General features: G+C 47.1%; 1 protein-coding gene across 20 annotated transcripts in view; it reads left to right on the top strand.

Moving 5' to 3' along the window:
* Positions 1-25120, top strand: part of BMAL1 (basic helix-loop-helix ARNT like 1) — a 105626-nt gene that overhangs the window by 63242 nt on the left and 17264 nt on the right. For 5 of the 20 annotated variants that reach the window (XM_067038195.1, XM_067038197.1, XM_067038192.1 and 2 more), the window contains 10 exons: positions 5425-5565; positions 8263-8386; positions 9351-9573; positions 11830-11868; positions 12165-12206; positions 13560-13717; positions 15477-15556; positions 20372-20464; positions 21590-21707; positions 24203-24352. In XM_067038195.1, coding sequence (XP_066894296.1) covers positions 9434-9573; positions 11830-11868; positions 12165-12206; positions 13560-13717; positions 15477-15556; positions 20372-20464; positions 21590-21707; positions 24203-24352 — 820 coding nt within the window. In that variant the 5' untranslated portion in view covers positions 5425-5565; positions 8263-8386; positions 9351-9433. Of the gene's footprint in view, positions 1-5424; positions 5566-8262; positions 8387-9350; positions 9574-10237; positions 10423-11829; positions 11869-12164; positions 12207-13559; positions 13718-15476; positions 15557-20371; positions 20465-21589; positions 21708-24202; positions 24353-25120 lie in introns of those variants that run through there. The other 15 variants (XM_067038198.1, XM_067038191.1, XM_067038193.1 and 12 more) reach the window with 8 other exon arrangements.

Here is a 25120-nt window from a genome sequence, read left to right as displayed (position 1 = left end):
TCTAGTTGCGGCGAACGGGGGCTACCTCTCACTGCAGTACGCGGGCTTCTCATTGCAGTGGCCTCTCTTGTTGTGGAGTGCAGGCTCTAGGCGCACGGGCTCTGTAGTTGCGGTGCATGGGTTATAGAGCTCAGGCTCAGTAGTCATGGCCCATGGGCTTAGTGCTCTGCCGCATGTGGGATCTTCCCAGACCAGGAGTTGAACCCGCGTCCCCTGCATTGGCAGAAGGATTCCCAACCACTGTGCCACCAGGGAAGTCCAACCAGCCTTGTTTTGATTCACAAACTACTCCAGGATTCCCAACCCCTGCCTCTTGTGAGACCCTCTCAATAGGCTCTCTAAACTTTCAGGATTCCCAAGCATCTAGAGCTTCCAGTAGGACTGGATACACAGTGCCACAAACGGGGTTCTCCCCAGGCCCCTGACAGCTACTGCAAATGAGCTCTCCTCTGCTTAGAACATCATTCTAACCATCCACTCCACCAGGCAAACCTGGTTCAAATCTCCCCTCCTCCCTGGTCCCTTCTCCTTCCATTACCCCACACACACCGTCAAGTAATCTAATCATTTTCTCCTCTGTTCTGCTCCTGTACCTCACATATGCCCCACAGCTAGGGGAAAAAAGGCATTTCTTCCTCGAGATACTTGACTGCCACCTGCTGGAAATTTGTAGTAATGGCTCCACAAATCTGCCATTTAACAGAGGCGCAGGTACACTGGCGTTGGGCAGTACACTGCTTGCACAACTGCAGGCACGGCCCTGCCTACTGCAGTGATCAGGATTGAGGGGCTCTTAAACATACCCCCCTGTGTCCCCAGTGCCCTGGCTTCCACTAGGGCTAAAGAAATGCTTGCTGATTGATTGTGGTGCAAAACCCTGTTACCTTAGGGTCGAGGCACCTGGTCTCATGGGTGAATGTTCTCTAAACCCGTCTGTTGCAAAGAGAGACAGCCAAACTCCCCACAAACTTTCACAGTAACCAGAGGATCAGGGGGACTTGCAGAGGGGACAGGGACCCTTCAGTCTCTCACCTCTGCTCAAAGGCCACCACCATCTGAACAGACCAGAGCAACTCTACATTCATCCCCTCATTAAACCTTGAGTTGAGAATATGGAGAATGGAACCGGGGCCAGCTGCCCTGCTCCTCTGCATGGGGGAAGGACAGTACTTTGGAGTAGATGCTGTGTCCAGGGCCAGCGCCTTGAAGGTGGTGGGGGTGCAGAGGTGGCCACACAGGGAGGGGTCCTTGCGGGCAGCTAGGGGTTTTGTGGCGAAGTAGATCGGTGAGCATGTAGCTACTAGACACAGGTAAGCAAGGGTGTTGATTCACTATCGTCCATGTTTTCCTAAGCTGTGCTCTTTTATTAAACATCATCAAAAGCCATTACCCCAGTGATGTCCTGGGGCTTCACAAAATGGTCTCAGTAGAGCTCCGTCCAGCTGTTACACCTGCAGGTGGGGGCAGGAGAGGAAACATGCTTTTACCAGGGTCTCATTTTATAAAGGGAGAAGCCCTCTGTCCTTTCACAAAGCTTGTTTCCCCAGAGCTAGAGCCATTTGGCACAGCGTTCCTCAGGTAACATAGAAAGAGCCCCCCGGGGACTTCCCTGGTGGTCAAGTGGTTAGGACTCGGTGCTTTCACTGCCTGGGCCCAGGTTCAATTCCTGATCGGGGAACTAAGATCCCACAAGCCGCATGGAGAGGCCAAAAAAAACAACCAACAAGTCTCTTGGACAAATACCTCTCCCTGCTAACCCTAGCAAAGTAAGAGGGCTGAGCATTTCCCTCTCTGCCCTGGCTTCCAGGAAGCCCAGAGACAACATCTTACTTCAGTTTCTGTAGCTTTCCTGAACCAGGATTGCTTCTCCTCACAACTCCCTGATTCCTTCCCCAGGAGTGCTTGTTTCGGGGGCATTTGTATTTTCCTTTGTATGGGTGGCTTTGGGGGCAGGATGGGCCGTGTTGTGGCAGAAGAAAGAACCACCAGTGAGCCAAACACATGTGGGTTTCAGTCCCCACTTGCTAAGCAAGATGTCTTTGCCTCTTCAGTGCTTAGTTCCTTACTTGGAAATTTGGGATAATGACCATAATTAACACATAGGTTACTGTGAAGATTAAACTCCACCAGTGTGACCACCACTGTGCCTGCTCCCTCCTCCTAGGTCAGGCTTGGTCTGTGGCTCCAGGATCAGAGTCTATTTCCTTCTTCCTGCCTGTGTCAGTCGGCTGACTATGAGTGATACAGCAGGGTGAACTAGGGGACCAAGGGGTTTCTGGGGATGCAGGACTTTCAGTACTAAATCAGGAAGGTCAGAGGCAAACAGAAGAGCCAGTCTTCCTGGTATTAAACAACCTCAGCATCTCAGGGGCTTACAGTGGCCAAGGTTTACTTCTTGTTCATGCTGCATCCATACAGGGTCTTGGCTAAAGGAGGAGCTTCTATCCAGGAATCGCTGGTCTCGGCACAAACAAGGGGGCACACGGTAAAGGTCAGTTTGAAGGTTGCCACTGTCCCTTCCGCTCACATTCATTCATCAGGGTGAGTCACTTGGCCAGGCCTGGCATGAGGCAGCCTGTCGACTTCCCACACTGAGGAGCAGCTAATGGTGTGAACCTTGGTACAATCCACACGCTTCCCTTTCTCTACTTGTCATTCTGGGGTGCTGGGGCAGGGAGGAGGGAAAGCCCAGAGATGCCTGGTCCACAACTGGAGGGCACCCTGTGGCCATCTTCCTGTGGATGGTGTGTGTGGGTTTCTTTAGGGGCGCTTCAGCCTTGCCCCACTCTGCTCCGAGTACCAGCTGTCTCCTTTTGGCACCTAATAGTGGCTGACACGCTCACCTCTTCTAGCACCCTTGCTGCTTTGGGTGGAGCCCCAGAGAATCTTCTCCCTGTGCTCCAAGGAGCACAAGGGGACTGAGGTGGGACAGAGGGTGCCCCCAAGCTCTTGCCAGGTACACGTCCCACGTCCCTTCATGCCTGGCTTTCTCTGGCCACCCACAGAGCCTCCCTCCCACCTTCGGAAATCTCCAGGTCAGAAGTGGGCACACGTGTGACCCCTGACTCCAGGACCATGGCCAGGCTCTCCCAAGAGCGTCCTCGCTATGTGTCACTTGGATGGCAGCACCAGGGCCAGCCCTGAGTCCCCAGTCAGCAAGGGTCCCTCTCCCAGGTACCTTTGGCCTCTTGGAGCCCTCTCTCTTGGCTCAAATCTCTTCTGGAAGTAGTTAGCACAGAAGACGTTTTTTGTCCCTTTTCTTTCGTTGTTCCATTTATTGTCTTACATCTAAGAACACCTTTCTGGAGAGAAAACAGTTTTCTAAAAAATAATTGTCGCAGCTGATTCAGCTTCCTCACCTTGTCCAAGCATATAAGAAACATGGTTTTTGTTTTGCAAAATGTAGTGCCAAAAATCTATGTTAGCATTTATTATTTCTATAAAGTAAACATGAGTGCTGGAAAAATATGATCAAAATAAGAAATTTCATATGGAGTTTGGTACTGAGAACCTTTATCTAACTTTCAGGGAAGTGGGGGAAAGAAAATGCAAGGCATGGTGCTGGGAGACGCCGAGCCCTGCGGGGCGGGGCGGGGCGGGGTCGAGGGGAAGGGGCGGAGCAGCAGGGGAGAGCTGGAGGCTTCTCTGAGGGTACACCTGAGGGCACTTGAAAGGCACGCAGGAGTTCACCCGCTGACCGAGTGGGTAAAGGGAGCCACGCCTGTAAAGCAAAGTGGACACAGCTGAGGCCTCGTGCTCTCGGCTGCGTGCTCTTGGGAACTTAAGTATTTCAGCAGCCTGGCGCCCTGGGTAGCGGATGAGCTGTCGGGCTGGAGAGCGTGCACGTCCTTTGCGGAGGCCTGGTGTATCCTGCTAGGGGTGTTTGGGGTTTTATCTGGAAGGCTTGGGGGGAGCAATGAAGCCACTGAAGTGTTTTAAGCAAGGGGGTGTCCTACCTCTTATCACAGTGAGGAGGGGACGAGACTGGGGAGGGGGGCAGCCTGGGTGGAGGCGATGAGTAAAGGATGGATGAAGTGGCTGGACCCACCCATCCAAGGGCCAAGTGTGGGCTCTGGGCTGTTAGAAGGAGAAGGGAGGTCGCCCAGGGTGGATCCTGGGTTGCAAATTTGGGGGCTGGCAGGATAGTGTGGGACCTGGATGGGGAATCAGATTTAGATGGGATCGTGTGTGTTGAGCCTCCCCCAAGCAGCCCTGCCCTGGGGACTTTGCATCCCTGCTGCTTATCCATCGAGGCTTAGGGACTGGAAGTCCAGAATTCCTGGTCACATCGTTTGCACTTGCCCAGACAAGGTTAGCTGTGTCAGACAGTGAGGGTTTCTGAACCAGACTGCGAGGAAGAATAAATCGGGGGGACACAGTCCGTTCTATCCCTGGATATTCCTTTGAAGACCTTTATAATGATCAAGACAAAAGCAGGTCATTGAAGATGCAAGAATTAGCCATTGGAATGTGAAGCGCCAGAATTTGTGCTTCAGGAAGGTCAGGAAGGCCCCATTTAAAATCTGTCTTTCCGTGTCAAGGTGGAGCAGGTAGGGAATAGTGGGGCAGATGCAGCCCATTTCTTCCTTCAGAGCCTGTTCCTTCCACAGGGGGTCGCAGGGCCAGAGAGGAGACCCCTGTATCCTGCCAGCAGGAGGTGGGCAGGGCAGCAAACTCTCCCCCCGCTTTAATTTAACATGAGCAGCTTTTCAGAACTGATTTCTCTACCACATGTACTTAAGTTCAGGGACATTTTCTTTCAGCGTCTTAGCTCGCTCCCAGCAGTTTCAGGTATTGGCCCTGCTGGCATTTTGTCTTGGCTTAATGTTTCCTGAAGACTTGTTTTCTGTGGTTCCTTGTTGTGTGCATTTAGGTAACTCACCTGGCTGGAGAGGGAGTTGAGTGGTGGTGTTATTGGCAGGTGTAGCTCCCGGAGCCCCACTGCTCTCCTGCTATGTGACCTCGGCTGGTTTCTTCACCTCTCTCTGCCTCCATCTTCTTCTCGGTAAAATGTGGAAACAACGGTATTAACCTCAGAGTTATTTTCAGGTGTGAGTGAGTTAATCTACATGGTGCAGTAAGAACAGCGCCTGACGCCAAGTACACGCTCAGTCACTGTTCACTGTTATTATTTCTTGACCCAGTAGGAGAAATGAAAAATATAATTATCTTCTTCCTCTTAAGGCTGTGTCCAAGAATTTACGTTTAGTAATTTAAAAGGCATTGTTTTTCACAGAAAATATCTCCTGGCAGACTTCCTCATGTGTTTGCAGTTGAGTTTAACAGGCAGTTGAAGGACGGGACCGTCAGCTCAGCATTGCTCCGTGTAATCAGGAGTCATGAGCGAGTTCCCCATCTTCCTCAGCTGCTATGAGACTTTTCATTTACTCCAAAGTGACCTGTCTGGGATTTCTTTTCCTGTAGGCCCCACTGTAGGTTTCTGGAAGAAGTTGACTGCCTGAAAGGAAGCGACAAAACATGAAAATTGCTTTGAGGTGACCAACAAGTCCAGTGGCCCCTTGCTTCTCCCGAGGTGGATCTGGGGTTTAAGAACCGTAACTTCAGGTAACAATCCTATCCCACCCACCCCTGCCTACAGTGACTGTCATTGGCAGCTCCGATGGTGGTCCTTCCCTCAGGAAGTGTGGTTTCTTCCAGGAGCCCTGGAACTTGAAATTTTCCACCTCATGCAAATGTATGGCTGTTCAAAAAGAGGAGTGGGGGCTAGAGGGGGCACCACAGGTCTGACACGTGACCCAAAGGGTCACCGAGACCCTGAGGTCTGTGCTCACTGATGGCCTACTTCTCCTAATGTCAGTAATAATGATTATAATAATAAAGCTACAGCTGCAACAGGGCCTTTAATGTGATTAAATGATTATAAATTACTCCTTGAAGAATACATCAGACTAGCCAGGAAATTTCTAAAAATGAAGAGTAAGAAGCAAAAAAGGAATTGTTCTACCAGATATTAGAATGTATTATAAAGCCACGATCGTAAATAGTGTGGTATCAGAAGGGAAATAAGCAGCTCAAAGGAACAGAAGAGAAAGTCCAGAAATAGAAAATGAATCAATAAAGGTGGCATTTCAAGTGATGGGTAACAGGACACATGGTCTAGTGAGTGGTGTTGGGACAACTGTCTGTTCTTTGGAGAGAAAATGAGAAATTCCCAACCTTAGGTCATGTACCAAAAATAATTTCCAAGTGGATTAAAGAACTAATTTTTTTAAAAAAAAGTATAAAATCATTAGCAATGAAGAGAATGTTTTTTATTATTTTGGGGCGACAAGGTTTTTAAAACATGTCACTTTTAGTATCACATACAAATACCATAAGCAAAGTTAAAAGGCAAAAGGTGGGGGGGAAGTATTTACAATATCTATGACGAGCAAAGATGAATATTCCTAATATACAAACATATTCATTCAACATGCATTTGAGTGCTTACTGTGTGCTAGAAAGTGTTCTAGGCACTAAGGGTGCAAGCAGTAAACCAAAGTCCCTGCTCTTCTGATGCTTTATAGTCTAATGGAGAGGACAGCCAGTAAATTAAGTAGATTATTGCAGGCCAAATGCTGATAAGGGTGATGGGAAAAAATTAAGCAGGCCTGGGGTGGTTAGGAAGAGTTGGTAGGGAGGTCATATTATGTGGCTCTTCAGGGAAGCTTCACTGATGAAGTGAAGCTTCATCTGAGCAGAAATTTGAAAGAAAAAGGGGAGAAGTGGTTAAATTTGGGATTTTTTTTAATCTTGAGCTGGTAAGATTTGCTGATGGATTGGATGTAGGTTGTGAAGGAAAGAAAGGAGTCAGGGGTGACTTCTAGGTTTGGGGCCTGAGAAGCAAGCAGGATTGAAGTACCATTTACTGACCTGGGCATGACCAAGAGGCTTGGCTTGGGGAGAACCAGGGATTGGTTATGGATGTTTCATGTTTCTGTTGTATATTCAAAGGGACATGTCAGGGTGATGGTCGGTTATACAGGTTTGGAATTTGGGGAGAGATCTGGGCTGGAGATGTAAATATGGGAGTTGTCATAGCCTAGATAGTATTTGAAACAATGAAACTAGACAGATCTCCTAGGGAGTGAGTATAGACAGAGAGGAGGGCCGAGGACAGCTAGAGGTGAGGAGATGAGAGGACCCAGCTGAAGAGACCGAAGAGGAGTGGCCACTGAAGTAGGAGAACCATGAAGCTGAGAGACAGGGAGGAGGGAGAGATCAACTCTATTAGATGTGCTGATGGGCCGAGTAGGGAGGGAATGGAGAACTTGCTGTTGGATTTAGCAATGAGGAGGTCACTAGTGAACCCAACAGGGGCTGTTGTAGTGGGATGATGGGGACAAAAGCCTGATTTGAGTTGAGTTATAGAGAAGAAGAGGGAAACAATTGGAAACAAAGAATTGGGGCAGTAACTTGAAGGGAATGGAGTTCAAAAAAGTTGTGTTTTTCTCCCTCCCCCAAGATGAGAGTTGTTTCAGTGTGTTCTTATCCTAATGGAAGTGATGCTTTAGAGTGGGGGAAGTGGATGATGCAGGATTGGGGTGGATGGTCTGGACTAGTAAGAGAGGATGGGGTCAGCATGCTTTGGGGCTGGGGTCCTAGCCTGCAGCATCTAGGTAGCTGGTAGAAGTGGTCGCTGGCTTCTTAGTGAAGTAGAAGCAGACTTATCAGCTAAGCATGAGGATTGGGGAGATGTTGGAGATTTGAGGAGGAAAGAGCAAGTATGGTAGCAGAGTGGGAGAATAAATGGAGCAGAAGAGTCAAGGATCGTTGCATGCTTTTCTCCCACCAGTTCAGGTGCCCAGGTGAGCATGAGTTAGGAGGCCCATCGATCCTAAAGACAATATGGTAGGAAAATAGGACATGATTGGGCACAAAGGAAAACCAAGAGATGCCCATATAAACATAGGAACACCATCCATAATAATTTTAAATTACAAGTAAAAACAGGTTTCGTTTTTTTTCTTTCAGATTGACAAGAGCTCTTATTGGAGATGTAAATTATTGGTGCTTTTCTGGAACACAGTGTTTCAGTATTTACCAAAACATACAATGTGTGTCCCCTTTAGACCTGTCCGTCCGACTTTTAGAGATAATAGCTCAAACGTGCAGAGCTACGCACACCAAGATGTTCACTCCAGCGATGGTCGTGAGAGTGAAAACACAGCACACGCCTAACCAGGAGGGCTCAGGTCTCTAATCTGTGGGCACAATAGTGACAGTGAAAACAAGAGCTCACCCTTGCCTCTCACTTTGCAGATGAGGAAACTCGGGCCCAGAGAGTGGGAGTGACAGCCCCAGTCACGTCGGTTGGAGCTGGACCCTGACAGTGGGCAGTGCACGGCCACCTTCACCTGGGTTTGCAGTTGGAGTCCCTTGCAAGGTACTTGCCAGCCTCTCCTTTGGGCCGACTTACTTTGCGCTTTTTAAGATATGAAGTCTCAAAATGTTTTGCAAGTGTTTGCAGTGTCTTCACTTCATTATGCAAGGTTTTCCTTGCAGTGGAATCCTGAGTACAAAAGGACAGTTTGGGAGGACAGGACAGACTTTGCCTGGGCCAGTGATGGAGAGGGACCACTTTTTCCTGACTCCCAAGTGGGACTTACAGGCTGAGAAAGGATATTTTCTGCTTTCCTACAACTTTGATAAAAATTTGTAATAAAAATACAAAGATAGGGCTTCCCTGCTGGCGCAGTGGTTAAGAATCCGCCTGCCAATGCAGGAGACACGGGTTCAAGCTCTGGTCTGGGAAGATCCCACATGCCACGGAGCAACTAAGCCCGTGCCACAACTACTGAGCCCATGTGCCACGACTACTGAAGCCCGTGCACCTAGAGCCCGTGTTCCGCAACGAGAAGCCACCGTGTTCAGAAGCCCGCGCACCACAATGACGAGTAGCCCCTGCTCACCGCAACTGGGAAAAGCCTGTGCACAGCAACGAAGACCCAACACAGCCAAAAATAAATAATACATAAATTTTTAAAAACACAAAGATAACAAGTAGATCATATTTATTTCATTGATTATATTTGATTAGAAGAAGATTAATTTAGGACTGTCAGAACATCTGGGACACTTGGTCCCCTCCATGGGAGGAGCACAGGGCTGTAACTTGTAGAACCTTGGGTTCTGGTTTAGTTCTTCCATGCCCTGGCACGGGGATCTAGGAGAAGCCACCCAGTTTCTCTGAGCTTTGCGTCCACAAGAAAAACGAGTGGGTGAGCCTAAATTACCTATAGTAACTCCTAGAGTAAATACGATGCTCCTTCCAGTTCTACCCGGTCCCTGTTCCGGTTGGCTGGATGAGGAGATGTTGGTGCTGTAATCAAGTCCCTTTCCCTCCACAGAGCCACCCTGGTCATCCTCCACCTTAGAAGAGCGCGTAGAAATAAACGTGCCTCTGCTGTCCTTGTACCTATTCCAGATTCCAATGGCTGAACAGAGAATGGACATTTCTTCAACTATCAGCGACTTCATGTCCCCAGGCGCCACCGACCTCCTCTCCAGCCCCCTGGGCACCGGTGGCATGGATTGCAACCGGAAACGCAAGGGCAGCTCCACGGACTACCAGTAAGGCCTTTGGGCTCGTCTTCCTCTGGCTAAACTTGGTGTCGGCTCACAGGCATGAACATCTAGGGCGTCTACTGTCCCTCTTGGAAGAAGGGATCCTCTCTGTGAAAAGGGATGGGAATGAAAGATCCAATTCCAGGTGGCCACACAGTAGTTGCTTTTGCTCTTTATCGTCCCCCTGGATTGCAAGCAGGAGGGAGCTTCCAGTACTGCTGAGGTGTTTACTCTCCGCTCCTGTCCCCAGATTGTTCCACATCGAGGGAAAAAAGAACAGCCTTAAAGCCAGGTTCCACATTTTACCCCTTTCTTCATTGTCCTTTGCTCTTTTGAGCAAGATGGCTAAGTCCCTGGATATAACCTGCTTTCAAAAAGAGCTTTGCCTGAAGGCCCCTCTATAGGAGGACATCAATGGCTTACTTAACATTTGTGGAGTGAATAAGTAGAGGTCATCTCTGGAAACAGTATAGGAACAGTGACATTGTCTTTAAACATTATTTAAATTAGTGTGTTCCTCGTATATTAAATAGTACTTTTCTTTTTAGACTTGATGGCTTTTCTTTTGAGTAAGTAAATTTTCCCACTTATAGTCAACTCTTCTGTAGCTGTACAAACATCTAGGGAATAAGTCAGCATAGAACATCCAAAGGCATGTTTTGTTTTGTAGAGACAACTGTGTGGAGTCTTGCCCAAATGTCCATTTGAGAGGTTTTCTTCTGTTTAATGAGGGAAAATCTCCAAGGAGGTATCCCCCCTACAGCAGATGTCCTTTCTGCTGAAGTTCACAGGTCGAATTTGGGGAGCACAGTGGCTGGAGGTCAGATGCCCACTAGGAGATGCTATGAGTAATATGTAAGTGATCCCAGATGATTAAGAGAGTGGACGCCCAGGGGACGGAGAGTGGGTGTGAGGACTGAGAGGGTGCTCTTCCATGGCAGTAATTCCCTAACAGGGAGACTAGATGTTTTCTGTGGAGCCTTTGTCTTGGGCCAGTGCCGATGGAGGCCTTGACATGTTCTAAGACCTCTGCTATCTAGATCTGTGGTTCCCAACCTTGTCTCCATCCAGAACTTTCAGGTTGCCCGCATGGACCCCAGTTTGCAGGTCTTCTGTAATTCATGGAGACCCTATTAATTAAGCAACCATAATCTTTTTCTTATCATTTTAATGTACTAAACTCATACCTGTAGGGGAGAGCTTCTTTTCACCTGAGATGATCATCTGTCTCAGTGAGCAGATACAAGTCTAGACAAAAGGGAAGAGAGAGTTGTCATTTTCCCCTGTGGCCTGTAGATTTTCTTCTGAACTTCAGGACTAGCTAGAGAAAGTCTCTGCCTGTGAGGAAATCGAGGGCTCTTGGTTGGGAACCACTGTTCTAGAATGCCCGTGATGTGCCTCAGTGCTCCCGAGAAAGTTGTTTTTGCCCTTGAGATGACATTGTTTGGAGGGCCATAATCCCTCCTCTCTTACGGGAGAAAGGAGGAGGCCCAGATGGTGGTCAGTGCCCTTCTGAGCGATTTAGGGGTTGGAGAAGGGTGTGAACTGACCCAGGGGATTCAGAACTCCTTCCTCTGAGGATTTCAGTCTGTTTTCTACTGAACCACAAGGTGATGTGAAAACTGGATTCTGGAGTCCATGCAAGGAAGGCAGATCCCTGCTGTGGCCCCAGGAATCTCTATGGCCCCCCAACCCCATGCCTCCCTCTGTCCCAGTTCCTCAGGGCTCGGGGTTTCCTGCTGAGCTGAGACCCAGAGCACTGGGTAGCAGTGCCTTTGAAGAGCTGGCTTGGGGTTCTGCTCAGTACTTCTTCGTGGGTACTGTGATTTCTCCTCCTCACCTCACCCACCATCGCCAAATATATAGTATATTTGATGTTGATGTGTTTTGCAAATGAATGAACCCCATTTATCCAGAATGATGGTGGGAGGAATGAGGTGTTACAGTTACTTGGATACTCTGGTTTACCTAAGAGTTTCCATAAATGCTATATATATTCCCAATTTTCTCAAACAAACAATACGGTAAAAATATGTTAACATGCAAACTCTATTGAGACGGTATATATAACTTTTGTTTGGTCTGGGTTTTATAGTAGGTTCAAGTTGGTTTTGTTTGTTTTACTTTTATACATCAAGAGTCGATACTGTGACTATTTGAGCTTTCTAATTGCTTGGTTTCTGGATAAATAAGGGCCTTCTGTATTATGATAAGAAGCTATTTTGTATGTCTTAACAGTCACATTCTCTTTTGTTTTCTCAGAGAAAGCATGGACACAGACAAAGATGACCCTCATGGAAGGTACCATGAATCTAGTCATTTGAATTTCAGCATCCTTAGAGCCATTTTCTTTGCATAATTAAACATTCTGTTACTTGGTGTAGGTTCCATCCATGTCCTTGATTAGGGATAAGCAAGGAGGCCTTGAGCCTGTGGGCTTGAACTTGTCTCCCTCCCCCCACCCCCAGTGTGGCCAACAACCAAAGCTCTTGTGTGTCATGTAGAGATGACAGGGATAAGGCAGAGAAGAAAACAGATGTGTAACTCCGATGTCAATCTCCAGGACATTGTGTTTCTTCTTTTTTTTTTTTTTCCAGGTTAGAATACACAGAGCACCAAGGAAGGATCAAAAATGCAAGGTGAGCTTGGACCCTCGTTCTGTCTATAAACTGCCCTGGTTTGGTTGCTTGGTGTGTAGCCAGGGAGGCTCTGCATATCTGGTCCTTGTCTGTCAGACCGTCTTCGACACTGTCACATCCTTAGGGAAGGAGGAAGGGGATGGGGGGCCCCGGGCTTGATGTGGCTTTTTGCCCCTCCCTCCATCCCTCCAGGCTGAGCTGCCTTCACTCTTTGCTGTCTAAGCACGATTAACCTGAAGGGGACTTTGGAGGGAGCAGAAGATAAGTCAGGGCTAAAGGTTTTCTCCATCTTCAGCAGGTTACTCCTTCCTGACTCAGGGCCCTTCGGGGAGACCTGGCTCAGTGACTTAGTTCCCCGGGCTGTCCCAAGCCTCTGAAAGTGCCCTTATTGCTCTGCAAGGTGCAGTTGAAGGCTAGACCCGGGGGTACCCTGCTCCCTCAAGGAGATTCTCTAACTCTGTTCTTCCTGCTTCCAACCATGCCTGCGACTCCTTTCCATGCAGATCCTGAGCTCTCCTGCCAGTAGCCCCAGGGCCATTTGAGTCTGTATTGTGACACAGAACCAGGGGTTATAGAATTTGACCCGACACTTCTGGCTTTTCCCTCATGGACCAGCTTTGGCGAGAGATCCCACTGTTCTGTTGCTATGGCGGTGGCAGCAAACTACGTTTCCACTGTTGACGCACCTCTTTAGGGGGACAGTCGCAAATGACAGGTGCAAAACAGTCAGGGAGGGAGTGTGTGCCCATGGAGGTGTCACGCTGACTCGGCAGGCAGCAATTCCAGGGAGGAAGGCATGTGACATTCCTCAGTGGAAACTCTTGGGGACAGATGTAGCAAGTGCTGCGTCTAGGTGGGGTCTTGGCCGATCCAAGGACGGCAGCGTTAGTTACCTGGTGTCTCAATCAGTCAGTCTCCAACAGGCCACACAGCAGGTTCCCCACAAACCTCAGAGACAGCTCAGCGTGGCGCCCTCACAGATGTCTGTTTTGGATGCTTTGCCCTTTGAATCCTCCACCTCCCTTCTTTCCTTCACCCCCGTCTTAAAATCCAACTTTATCGGGGCTGAGAGGAAAAGAAATGAGAAATTAACAGCTCAGTTTACTCTGAAAAGACAGTTTTTGTAATATTTCTCAATTCTAAGGATGAGGTGAGCATAAAAAAACCTAATACTGACCTAGCAGTGAGCCCACTTTTTTTGGTGACTTTAGTAGGAGTGCCTAGTTTGAAACATTCTGCAGATTCTAAATTTGCCTTGACAGATGAATATTGAAAACAGCTATAATTTATTTTCATCGTTTCCTTGATGCTCTGTTACATTTTACATAAATCATTTTTCATATTGTTGTTCAGGGAAGCTCACAGCCAGATTGAAAAGAGGCGTCGGGATAAAATGAACAGTTTTATTGATGAACTGGCTTCTTTGGTTCCAACGTGCAATGCGATGTCCAGGAAATTAGATAAACTTACTGTGCTGAGGATGGCTGTTCAGCACATGAAAACATTACGAGGTGAGATCCCGGCTTTATTGTCCTTTATGCCCTTGCTCACAAATGTTACCACCCTTACCTAGAATGTTCCCAAGTCCCCTTAGGGACAAATGTTTATTACTTGCAAATGTGTAGCCTTGAGTAATGCCTGTCATTTTCAGCAATAGACCTGATGCCAAATGAAACGATTATTGAGCTTCTGTGGCTATTAGGATGCAGTTTTGCTGTCCTGCATCTCCAGAGGGTGGAGGCTATGTCCTGTGCATGTGTATATGCACATACATATCAGAGAGGACACTGCTGAAGTCCCAGCTTGTGCCTATGTGGTGCCTGGACCCCACCCATACAATGATATACATCAGAAATGTAGGTGCCCTTAGTGACACAGGAAAGTCAGTTTCAGTTTTGAAGAGGAAAATTCATCATGGTTCCTTTTGAAGAGTGAGTCACTGCTTGGTGGGACTTGCTGCATTTTATTGTCAGGAATGAACACTGATGATATTTTCATCTTCCTGGAATTTTCCCAAACCAGATCAACTCTTTATGAGGGAAGCAGTGTTTTCCTTCTTTTCTGAGTGCGGGGAGGGTGAGAAAACAGAGGCAGAGACGTGGAAGTGACTTATCCACACCACAGGAGAAATCTGAACTGCATCAGGCGTTTTAGTGAATGCGGTTCCTGGAATTTTCCACAGCTAGTCTTGGACTATTTGAGGAAATTGGAAAGTGGGCACTCACTCAGATCTCTGACCTGTGTGGTAAAAGAATCACGTCTTTTATATTTCTACAAAGCCACAGGAAATAAGAAGTAGCTGGTTTTGTCTGACTTTTGATCATTATTCAAAAATATAAATGTTGTATCCTTTGCCCGGAGAATGGCATTTTAAAATTCATATTAGTGAAGATAGAGATTAAATCATTATAACTAACTTCTATTATGTTGGAAGGAAAAGAGTGGCAGAGCTCAAGTTATCCTAAAAAGCAGGGACGTGGGTCAGTAATATGTGCCTTGTTGGTTGATATGAAAGTCAGGACACGTTCTGTTTCCCTCCTTCCTGGTGGTACTTGGAATTGTTATGGATCGTTTCATTTTACTTCTTCACTCTTTTACTAACCATTCTGCAGATTCCAAGTCATTTCCTGCTGGCATTTTTCTCTAAGTTATTCTCCTGAAAGATACCAGATTGACAGCTTTTTAAACATAAGTCCTTGTGCCTTCCAGTCCTGGGAGCTCGAGTTGCACTTTCTGAAGAAATGCATTTCTCTGGGTTGCCAAGCTCATGTAATTCAACCCTGATGAAGAGGAGCTCTCAGTAAATGCCTTCTACAGGGTGTTTACTCAGGGCCTGGCAGTCTGGATGATTTCCCAAGAACATTTAGAGTGGAGATTTGAGCAACCGCTAGACAACCCATTTAATATAGAACTTGGGAGGAGGGAACCTCCCAGGAGTCTCTACCAGTTTGCTTCTAGAGCTGCCTTCTCTCTTAGAAGCAGTTTTTTTAACTTGTGTCAGCTCCCGATTTTCACTATAGTGACAAAAGCAAGCTTGCTAAGTCTCCTGTGGGCAACAGTGTTTGCTTTTCGGTGGAATTCTCTTTGGCATTAGAGGCTCCTGTCCAAAGTCAGATCTAGCCCTGTCTCCGTTAAGGAAAAAGAAGACAAAATTTAGATCCCAAGGGGTAAGGATGCCCTACGCTGCATCTGGAAGGTTTGAGGCACTCGAGTGGAATGAGACATCTGAAAATACAGTGTTCCAACGCTTTCTCTTTTTTCCCCTGTAAGGTGCCACCAATCCATACACAGAAGCAAACTACAAACCGACTTTTCTATCAGATGATGAATTGAAACACCTTATTCTCAGGGTATGTTGCAATTATGGGATTGTTTTACACAACATTTATTTTAACAAATTTCAGAGTTAAGTACCAGCGTGTGGGAATTTGATGTCTCAACACTGAACTTGCTTAGGCTCACTTCCTCTTTTGGGGTCTCCACCTTGTTCTTACTGTTTGAACAGGCTTCACATCTCTCCCCTGAAACCCTCCTCTTCTACCCTTGCTCAAGCAAAAACTGAAGGTCTACACTACTGGGACTTTAAATCAGAAAAGCAGGATTTTGTTAAAATAGGAGGTAATGAAGAATCCCCTTCCTGAATAGGAAGGTTTTAGAAAGGGACTGAAACTGAGAGCAACTGAGAATTTCTCTCAACACTTAACCACTAGCACAAAAACAGCCACCTAAATCTTTATACCAAAATTCCATCAAAACAAAAAGCTTCCAAAGACACCATGGCCCGAGGAGGAAAATAAGTGGAGGAGGCGATGCTTTCACCTGCTTGACTGCAGTGCTTACTTTCCCCTGCCAGGCTCTGCAGAGAGGCAGCTGAGGTGGCACTGCGGGAACCTGGCTTCTGTGTAGACTCAGGTCTGCTCTGGGTAGAGCGAGATTCACTTGGAAATTGAAGGGAGAGACACCGAATTCAGAAATGTTTCCTCTTGCAAACTGAAAAGAGAAACAGAAGCCTAACTTAAGGCAAAGATACCTGCCCCATCACACCACAGCCAGGGCTGACCTCGCTTCTCTGAGCAGAAGTTTGCAAAGCTGTGGCACAGAGGCTAGTCCAGCTGGATTTTTGCATCTTCGCTACCCATTTTCAGCTCACCCTGGCTTCAGGCCCTCTGTAAGCCTGGCCTGCCTGCTCATTCCAATAGTCTCTGTCCATCCGCTCGTGACATGCTGTATTAACTGCAAGGAACAGAAGACGTGATGAATAAACAGGGTTTTGTTTTTCCAGCATAGCCAGTCCAGGGGTAGGCTGTGAGGGGCTCGTATAGAGGTTCAGTGAGGTCAGCAGGAACCAGGCTTTTTCTGTCCTCTCACACAACCCTGCTGAGCTAGCATGCAGCTTGTTGCCTCATTGGAGTGAGACGGCCTGTGCCAGCTCTCAGTAGCTGATCAGCCAGAAGAAGGGCAGGGGAGGCTCCAGTCCAGCTGTCTTTTGTACCAAGAAAGGATGCACCTTCCTGGAAGCACAATAGTGGACTTCAGCTTATCCAGAAGATGTCATCTGGTCCCCCATAGCTGCAAGGCATGTTGCAGAACAAGTATCGTAGACGCAGGCAGGAGAGAGGGGGTCGGGAGCAGCGGTTGCCACACATACTTTCCAGAACCACATCCATCTGCTAGATTTCCCTCCAGGAGTGGCTGCCACAACCCAGTATGGAACTCCAGCTGTGGCGTGGTTGGCCTGGGGTTGGGTCGCCTGGTAGCCTCCCTTGCAGTAGAAGCCATCTTATTAGTGCCACATCCGGGGTAGCTGTAATGGTGGCCCTCCCCGGCTCTCTTGTACGTGAATTATTGTTAGGCCAGGTTTTTTCCATCTTGCATAGGTGCAGTTTTTTTGAACTTCTCTTTATCGATCCAATAAATATCTATTTATTGGATAGTCCTATATTCCAGCTTATCATTAGCTATCCTTCAGAGCTTCATGTGACTCGTAGCTTGGATAGGTATGTCTTCTGTCTTCCATTTTCACTCATTAACTAATTCAGCAAACATTTTAGTACTTACTGGTTATGCATGGCCCTGTCCTACAAACATCCAATCACTGATAAACACTGTAGGGTGGGACCAGGGCTTCTCAGGAAGTTGGCGATGGTCATTTGGTTACCTCTCAAGACATGCTCGGAAGACCCAGCTCTGCCCTCACCTCTCCATCCTTTTCATAAAGATGTCCTTGTTCTCAGGGACGACTTGCTGGAGTTAAGATGTAAACTATATCTGCAGCATCTCCAGAGAGACCACCAGGGCCGGCTTCACGAGCATGCAACCTATGCAGTCACACAGGGCCTGGCACTTGGTTTAATGCTCCGCTGTCGCCATCTTGAAAATTGTATTTGAGAACAAGGGTCCCTGCATTTTCATTTTGTACTGGGCCCTACAGATTATGTAGCTGGTCCTAACTGCCATACTGATAATTTGGTACTTTTTAAAATTTTATTTTATTTAAAAAAAATTTTTTTTTGACTGTGTTGGGTCTTCATTGCTGGGCGTGGGCTTTCTCTAGTTGCGGCAAGTGGGGGCTACTCTTTGTTGCAGTGTGCGGGCTTCTCATTGTGGTGGCTTCTCTTGTGGAACGTGGGCTCTAGGCACGGGGGCTTCAGCAGTTGTGGCACACGGGCTCAGCAGCTGTGGCGCACGGGCTCTAGAGCGCAGGCTCAGTAGTTGTGGCGCACGGGCCTAGTTGCTCTGTGGCATGTGGGATCTTCCCAGACCAGGGTTCGAACCCGTGTCCCCTGCGTTGGCAGATTCTCAATCACTGTGCCACGAGGGAAGTCCAAATTTGGTGTTTTTAAGGAAAGAAATATATGTGTGTATATGTATAAAACCAGCTCTTTTTGTGATGACAGGTGCTTAATAATTGTCTCGTTGCTGCTTTTCTGCATGATTTCCTGTTAGATGCCCATACGTATCAGGGTCTGGAATAAGGGTTTTAATGCTATATCCAAACTAAATACTTTATCTTGGGCTTGCCTTTTCTGCTCTTCTCTCTCAGACGGCAGTGGTGATTTGTCTTCCCTGATGGAGCTTTTCTCACATCTCTGGCCCCTCTCAGTGGCTGTGAAGTACTGTCTGATTCCTTGCCGCTTCCAGGTGCCCAGTTCTTGGGAATTTGCTTCAACAGATGGCAGGGTCCACTCAGATGATGTTTGAACAGTTTGGCAGCAGGAACCAGGCTTCCACTTTTCCTTACCAGTGCAAATCTGACTAATAGCATTCTTTACTAAGTGCTTTCAAAATATCTTTGATTGCCGGCCTGTCAAGGAGCAATGAACCTGATCAGTTTATAGTGTCTGAATCCTGTATGTCCCGAGTTTTGAAAACGTGGCGGCTGCTTGGGCTCCGTGTCATTCATTAACTTAACACCGTCCTCCCTGAGGGCGAGCCTGCCCTGGTCTTCCTGGGCCCCGTGGTGCTCGTGTTCTCACGCCTCTGCCCTCTGACTGTCCCCTCAGCCCCGGCTCCTTCACCTGCTGGTGTTTATCTGCCCGAGTAAAGCGGTGTCGGAGTGTTTTGTGCCTCCCCTGCGCTGACCGTGTTCACCAGCCTCTGGAACCTCCTCTCCCTCCCCTGCATGTGTTCAGATCCACTGCACTCATGTCACCAGTTTGGGCCTGACTCTGCCCAGCATTTCTTCCAGGATGTCACGGGCACCTTCTTCCCAGGCACCTTTTGTGCCACATCGCTTCATTAATGAAAAGCCTCAAAATACTCACTTCTCTCGTTAGATATAAGATTGTCTGCAAGGCAAGTGAGGAAGTTATTAATACCCTCTTTTTTGACAGAATGAGGCTTCCAGCAGATGGTGCTTGGGAAGTCGCTACCCCCTCACCATCATCCCTTGCCCCCGGGCCAGCTCAGAGACCTAACTTAGGAAAGGATCGTCCCCAGCTTCCTTCTGGCAGGACAGCCTGCCAAGCCCTCTCACAGCAACAGTGAATCTGTTCCCCTTTTACTCACTTCTTTTATCCCAGCACAAGTGCATGTACCATACTGTTACCTTCTGGCACATGAATTCATTTCCTAATTCTTTGAATTAAACTGCCATCCCGAAGGCCCTTTTGTGGAAAAGGGAGTAGGTTCTCTAGATTCTTCCAAAGGACAGACTGCGGCCCAGCAGATAATGCAAGATAATGACGCACTGTGATTTAGACCGTGGTAGCAGAATATAGAGCAAGTGCATGGTAGAGAACGGAGCACCCTCCCTGACACCGGGAAGGCCCCGACAGGAGTTGAGTAGTTGCCTGCCTGGAAAGTCATGGATAGGATTCAGTCACACATGCACAAAACATCCTAAGCTCTCAGGTACCATAGCTTTGGTATTTACCTGCTTCAGTCTATCCAACAAACACTGTACTGTTTCCACACCTATCTTTACTGGCCATTTGGATTTTTACCTGTATTTAAAGTGAAGAAGAGGTGAAAAGAAAGGGGAAATTTTTTCTTTTCTTGTATCATTTAGGATACAAACAGCCCAGCCCTGGGTCAAGCGATAATACTTGAGAGCAGTACTTCTTGAGCCTGTGTACGTTAGAATCACTTTGGGTAAGGGTGTGATGGGGAGTGGGTAATAGTCATACAAGTGATCTAGCCCCATTCCAGACCATCAGCGTAAAAAACCAAAAGCAAACCCCACATCAAATGTTGAGAACCACTGTTCCCGAGAGCTCCCTGGAAATGGAGGTGTTCGAGTTGAGGACAGGTGGAGGCTGCGATATTGGACCAGGGGGTTCTGATCCTGAAGTTTCCTTCCGCCCTCAGATTCTATGATATTACAGCATTGTTATACTTAGAGCAATGAAATGGATTTCTCTGGACCTTCATGCAATCAAAGGAAAATTCTTAAGCTGAGTTCTGCTTCCAAACAGAACTTACTCTAATGGGACTTTCCCCTGTAATCATTGGCTAATACATGTGTATATATCTGCCTTGGAGAGAATCTTACTATTCTCGGAAGGCATTTGTTCTGAACATCCTGTTCTCAGGATACCTGTGAAACTGTCAATGACTGCAGTCCTGTGCTTTGGATACTTAGAAAACAATCCTTATTTGCTATCAGTGCTATAAATCATGTTTCCTGAAGTGTGATACATTGATTATCCATTTCTCCTGATTAGGCAGCAGATGGATTTTTGTTTGTCGTAGGATGTGACCGAGGGAAGATCCTCTTTGTGTCAGAGTCTGTCTTCAAGATCCTCAACTACAGCCAGGTACCGCGCCTGCTGGTGGTGGGCAGCCTCACAGCAGCCAAAAAGGTCACCCCACTTCTCAGAATAATTACGGTGGACAAGTGACACGTGAAATGCTTATATATTCCCCCACCCCATCCTTCTTCCAGAAAATTCTTTACACAGAAATGAATATAAACTTAGAAAACTTCCTTTAATGTGCTCCCCCCACTGGGAAGTTTGACCTTATCAGCATTGTAACTTTCTCACTGCTGCAAGATAAATAACCCACAGTGTAGGGGTAGGGGGGCAAGAGGCTGTCTGACAAGGAAGACAGGTAGGCAGACAATACCATACCAGGGAATAAGAAAAATGGGAATCCACCCATACTGTGTTTACAGTGATATGTCACTTATTAGCTCTATTGAACCTCAGCGTCCTCTAAAAAATGATTGTAATAATCCATACAGTCCATGACCGTTTGTAGGATCATATAAGATAACCATTTATAAATGCTTCTAGAACAGAGCTTTTCACCTATTTTGTCCCTAGAGTTTTTACTCGTTTTTTTCATTCATTCACTCATTCACATGCTGGTATTTGCATGGAAACTTAGTAAAGCAGAAGAATTGCAGAATCAAAATAACATTTATATAAATTAGAATTAATGGAAATTTAATGTTTCCAAGGTGTTTTGCTCTTTTTAGTCTTAGAGCAAAGCTATGGAAGAAGTTATTTTTATCTCTGCTAACAATTAGGCTAGTGAGGCGAATAGTATGACACAACTTGTTTAAGAACAGAGGTTTAATGGAGCTAGAGTCAGAGCCCACGCCCTACATTCCTCCCTCTGAGGTCTTAGAAGGGAATCTGGGCCTCAGAAATAAATGAAAAGGAATACATACTGAAAGACTTTTGCCTTAGAGGAGCATGAACTATTTATGTATGTGGTTGAGCCCTTTTCCCTTCATGTCTTATCAAAACCACACTCCCGGTGCCTCATTCATTGTATCTATATCTAGGCAAAGTGACTGGACGTGTGTACGTGTTAACACATGAAATATTTGAAATTCTCGTGCTTAAAAATGCAGAGTAAAGGCCAAGCCCTTGTTGGTTAATATACGTTCCACATGCCGTTGACTTGTCCTTTTTGATGATACGTTCCCACAGAATGATCTGATTGGTCAGAGTTTATTTGACTACCTGCATCCTAAAGATATCGCCAAAGTCAAGGAGCAGCTCTCCTCCTCTGACACTGCACCCCGGGAGCGGCTCATAGATGCAAAAAGTGAGTTTGGGATCCGCCGCTGCTTCCTCAGCTGCCTGCCCAGATGGCTGAGCAGTGTGTGCGGACCTCAGCCTCTGGGTTCTTACCTCTCTGCCCTTTATCTGGGTCCCAGGTGCTGTCTTTGGCTAAGTGGGATTGTTTATGTTACTTTGTATTTGTTTCTCTTTTGTTTTACATAAAGAAGAAAAAATTCAATGTCCAAACTCGTGAGAGGAAAAACAGCTACTTTCATTTGATTCTTTCTGATTTTTAGTTATTTTTTTTTCAGAATCTAGAAATTCCAAGTTGTATGTTCCTGAGTTAAAAGGGTTCACATCAGTTTGGTTTGTTCCCCCTGAAAAAATCACCTCCATTTATCTGAGTTGTACTCATGCAATCTCATAAGATGAAAGTAAGAAAACTTCAAGTGTAAATATGATGCTTCTTTGACCAAAGTGGTTCCTCATTAGATGCCCTGCCCCGCCCCGCCTCCCACCTCCCTGCTTCCTTCTTGCAGTAGTGGAGCCACCACTCGCATTCTCCCCCAGCTTCCTGCTTCTGCACCTGCTCCCTGCCTCCTGTGTGAGGCCACAGAAGCTCTCTTCTCCTTCAGCCCCATGGGGGTGCTGTGCACTCCAGCAGTTAAAAGAGCACGGACTCTGGAGTCAAATGCAGGGCTAGCATCTTGGCTCCATCATTTACTAGCTGTGTGACCTTGAGCAAGTTACTTAACCTCTCTGTGCCTCAGCTTCCTTATCTGCAAAATGTTACCTATTTCATCGAGTTGTTTTGAGGATTTAATATGCTAATAACGGAGTACATAGTTTCCGGCACAGAGTAAGCACAACGTGGTATTCACCTTGGCCCAGTGCCATCATAGCCTAACTAGTTTCTTGCTTCCAAGCTCTCCATTGTAATCTCTGGAAGGAAATAACCACCAGAGGAATCTCCTTTAAATCATCCTTTTCACTAAGGCACTCCTCTTCTTCCTGTAAGTACAATGCAGTCCCTGGTACCTGTTGCCCTTTATAGTCTGGTCCTGCAACTTTTTTAGTGACCTCAGAAGAGAAAGATGAATGCTGTTTGGTCCTCGCCCCTAAAGCTCTTACCATGTAGTCAGGGAGACAAGGAGACAGCACCATTCATAATAGGTGCAGCCATAGATGTAGTACCAGGCATAGAGAACGATGATTAATTCTCACGTGGGCGTGGGTACAGGCATCACGGAGCAGGTGACAGCTCCAGGTGGGTTTGAAAAGATGAATTAATGTTTGCCAGATGATGAAAGGAGGAAAGGAGCAGAGGAAATGATTTGTGGACGGGTGCAGACATGCGGTGCTGTGGGCTGCCGGTGCCGCTGGAACAGAACATGCAGGGGAGGGAGAGGGCTGGACCACGAAGACCTTTTCATCTGTGGGGACACAGTGAAGGGCTGTGAACCAGGTGGGGCAGGCTCGGATTGGCATTCAGGGAGGATCACTGAGGCAGCAGTGCGGAAGGTAGGTGAGAGCAGGGAGACCCAGGGGGAGACCCCAGCAGTAGCCATTCCTGTGATGGCTGTTCCTGCAGTGGCTGCTTGTTCCCCCCAGACGTGATCTGCAGCCCCGGCTTCTGCACCGACAAGTAGCCCATGTTTCTAGCAGGATCACAGTCATGCTTTTTCTCCAGAGACTCTAATTCAGTTGGTCCAGAACCATTGTTCAGACCACAGATAGGAGCCAATTTATATGTGAAATTTATGATTTAAAATTTTCTGGTAGCTACGTTTAAAAAAGTAAAAATAAATGCAGAATTATCTTTAATACTGTATTTTATTTAACACTAAATCTAAAATGAGGTCTTCTACATTTTTTTTTAGTACTGAGTCTTTGAAATCCTATTTTTATTCACACGTACAGCACACCTCCAATTTCAAGTTCTCAATAGCTGCGTGTAGCTAGTGGCTACCACACTGGGAAGCACAGATCTAGAATGGGGTCCCAGAATCTGCAGGCTGATGAAGCATCCGGGGGTTCTGGCATCCAGCCAGGGTTGAACACTTACGGCAGTCCTGCTGCCTCCTTTCCATTCCAGTATCCAGGTCTCGCCCATCCTCCAAGTCCCAGCCCACCTGCTTCCACCTCTGGGAAACACCGATTGTTTCTGCCATTTACTTGGCACTGGTCACTCACGTGTCACGTTGTGTTATCATTAGTCTTTTCCTGGTGAACTTCTATTTCCCCTTCTCAGCCGTCTACTCCTGCTGGACAGGAACCCTGTGTGTATTTCTTTATTCCCTGGAGCACGTAGTCCATTCACCAGTCGCTGCATTCTTCGTGATCTGTAAGCATTCCGGGTTGATAGGGCCCCGGTCCATATAGCATCTGTTAAGGCCTAGACCGAGGAGAAGGGTTATTGTCACGTCATCGTTACAGAACAGCAAGACAGGAGAGAAAAGACTTTCTTCAAGGGCACACTCCCCCTCCTGACAGACAACACTACCCTCAGTTTATCACATTTTGTGTATTGATTTGCAGCTGGACTTCCAGTTAAAACAGATATAACCCCTGGGCCATCTCGATTATGTTCTGGAGCACGGCGTTCTTTCTTCTGTAGGATGAAGTGTAACAGGCCTTCCGTAAAGGTTGAAGACAAGGATTTCCCCTCCACCTGCTCAAAGAAAAAAGGTAACCACTTACAGTTCTTTCAATCCTATCACAGGTGGAGCACTCAGCAGGGGGTGGGCTCAGAGCAGCGGGTTCCAGGATTGCAGCCAGGACCTCACGGGAGCAGGGGGGAGCTGGAAGGCCCTGATGGTGTCACGATGACACAGGTTTGTGGGAAGGCTCCCTCTGTTTAAGTCCTGTTTGTTTTCCTGTGGTTGGGAAAGAATACTCTAAGTCACAGCCCCCTGCTTCCCTAGCACCCACGAGCCCACCAGAATTATTCTCAGTTCACCAGTGCCTGCAGATGGCCAAGTGCAGTGAACACTTTTCATTTTTCTTCCATTGTGAAGTGTTTCTTCTTCCTGTCCTCCCCCACTCCAGTCTTTTTTCTGGGTTCCTTTTGTTGCTTCCTCCTCTTCTGTCCCCAGCCTTCTTCTCTTAAGAGTAGATATATACTCATCCATAGGTAATGTCATCCGCCCCCTTAGCTTTCAATGACATTTATATGCCACTAACTTCCAAGTTCATATGTCTAGCCTGCACTTCTGTTTTGAACTCCAGATCTGTAAATTAACTGCTTATTTAATCTACCTGCTTGGACATCTCAAACGTGATGTATGTAGAAGTAACCACCTGAGCTTCCCCTCGAAGGTAAACGGCACTACTGTCCATCTAGCTGTGCATGCTAGAAGCCTGGGGGCGCCCTCACCCCCTTTCCCTCCCTCCTGATCTAGTCAGTTATAAAGTCTTGCTGTCATGAATTGCCCCTGCAGAAGTTATCTGAAGTAT

This window comes from Kogia breviceps, chromosome 7, assembly GCF_026419965.1.
Source record: "Kogia breviceps isolate mKogBre1 chromosome 7, mKogBre1 haplotype 1, whole genome shotgun sequence".
Taxonomy (NCBI): domain Eukaryota; kingdom Metazoa; phylum Chordata; class Mammalia; order Artiodactyla; family Physeteridae; genus Kogia; species Kogia breviceps.
This window is presented reverse-complemented; position numbering and strand designations above follow the sequence as displayed.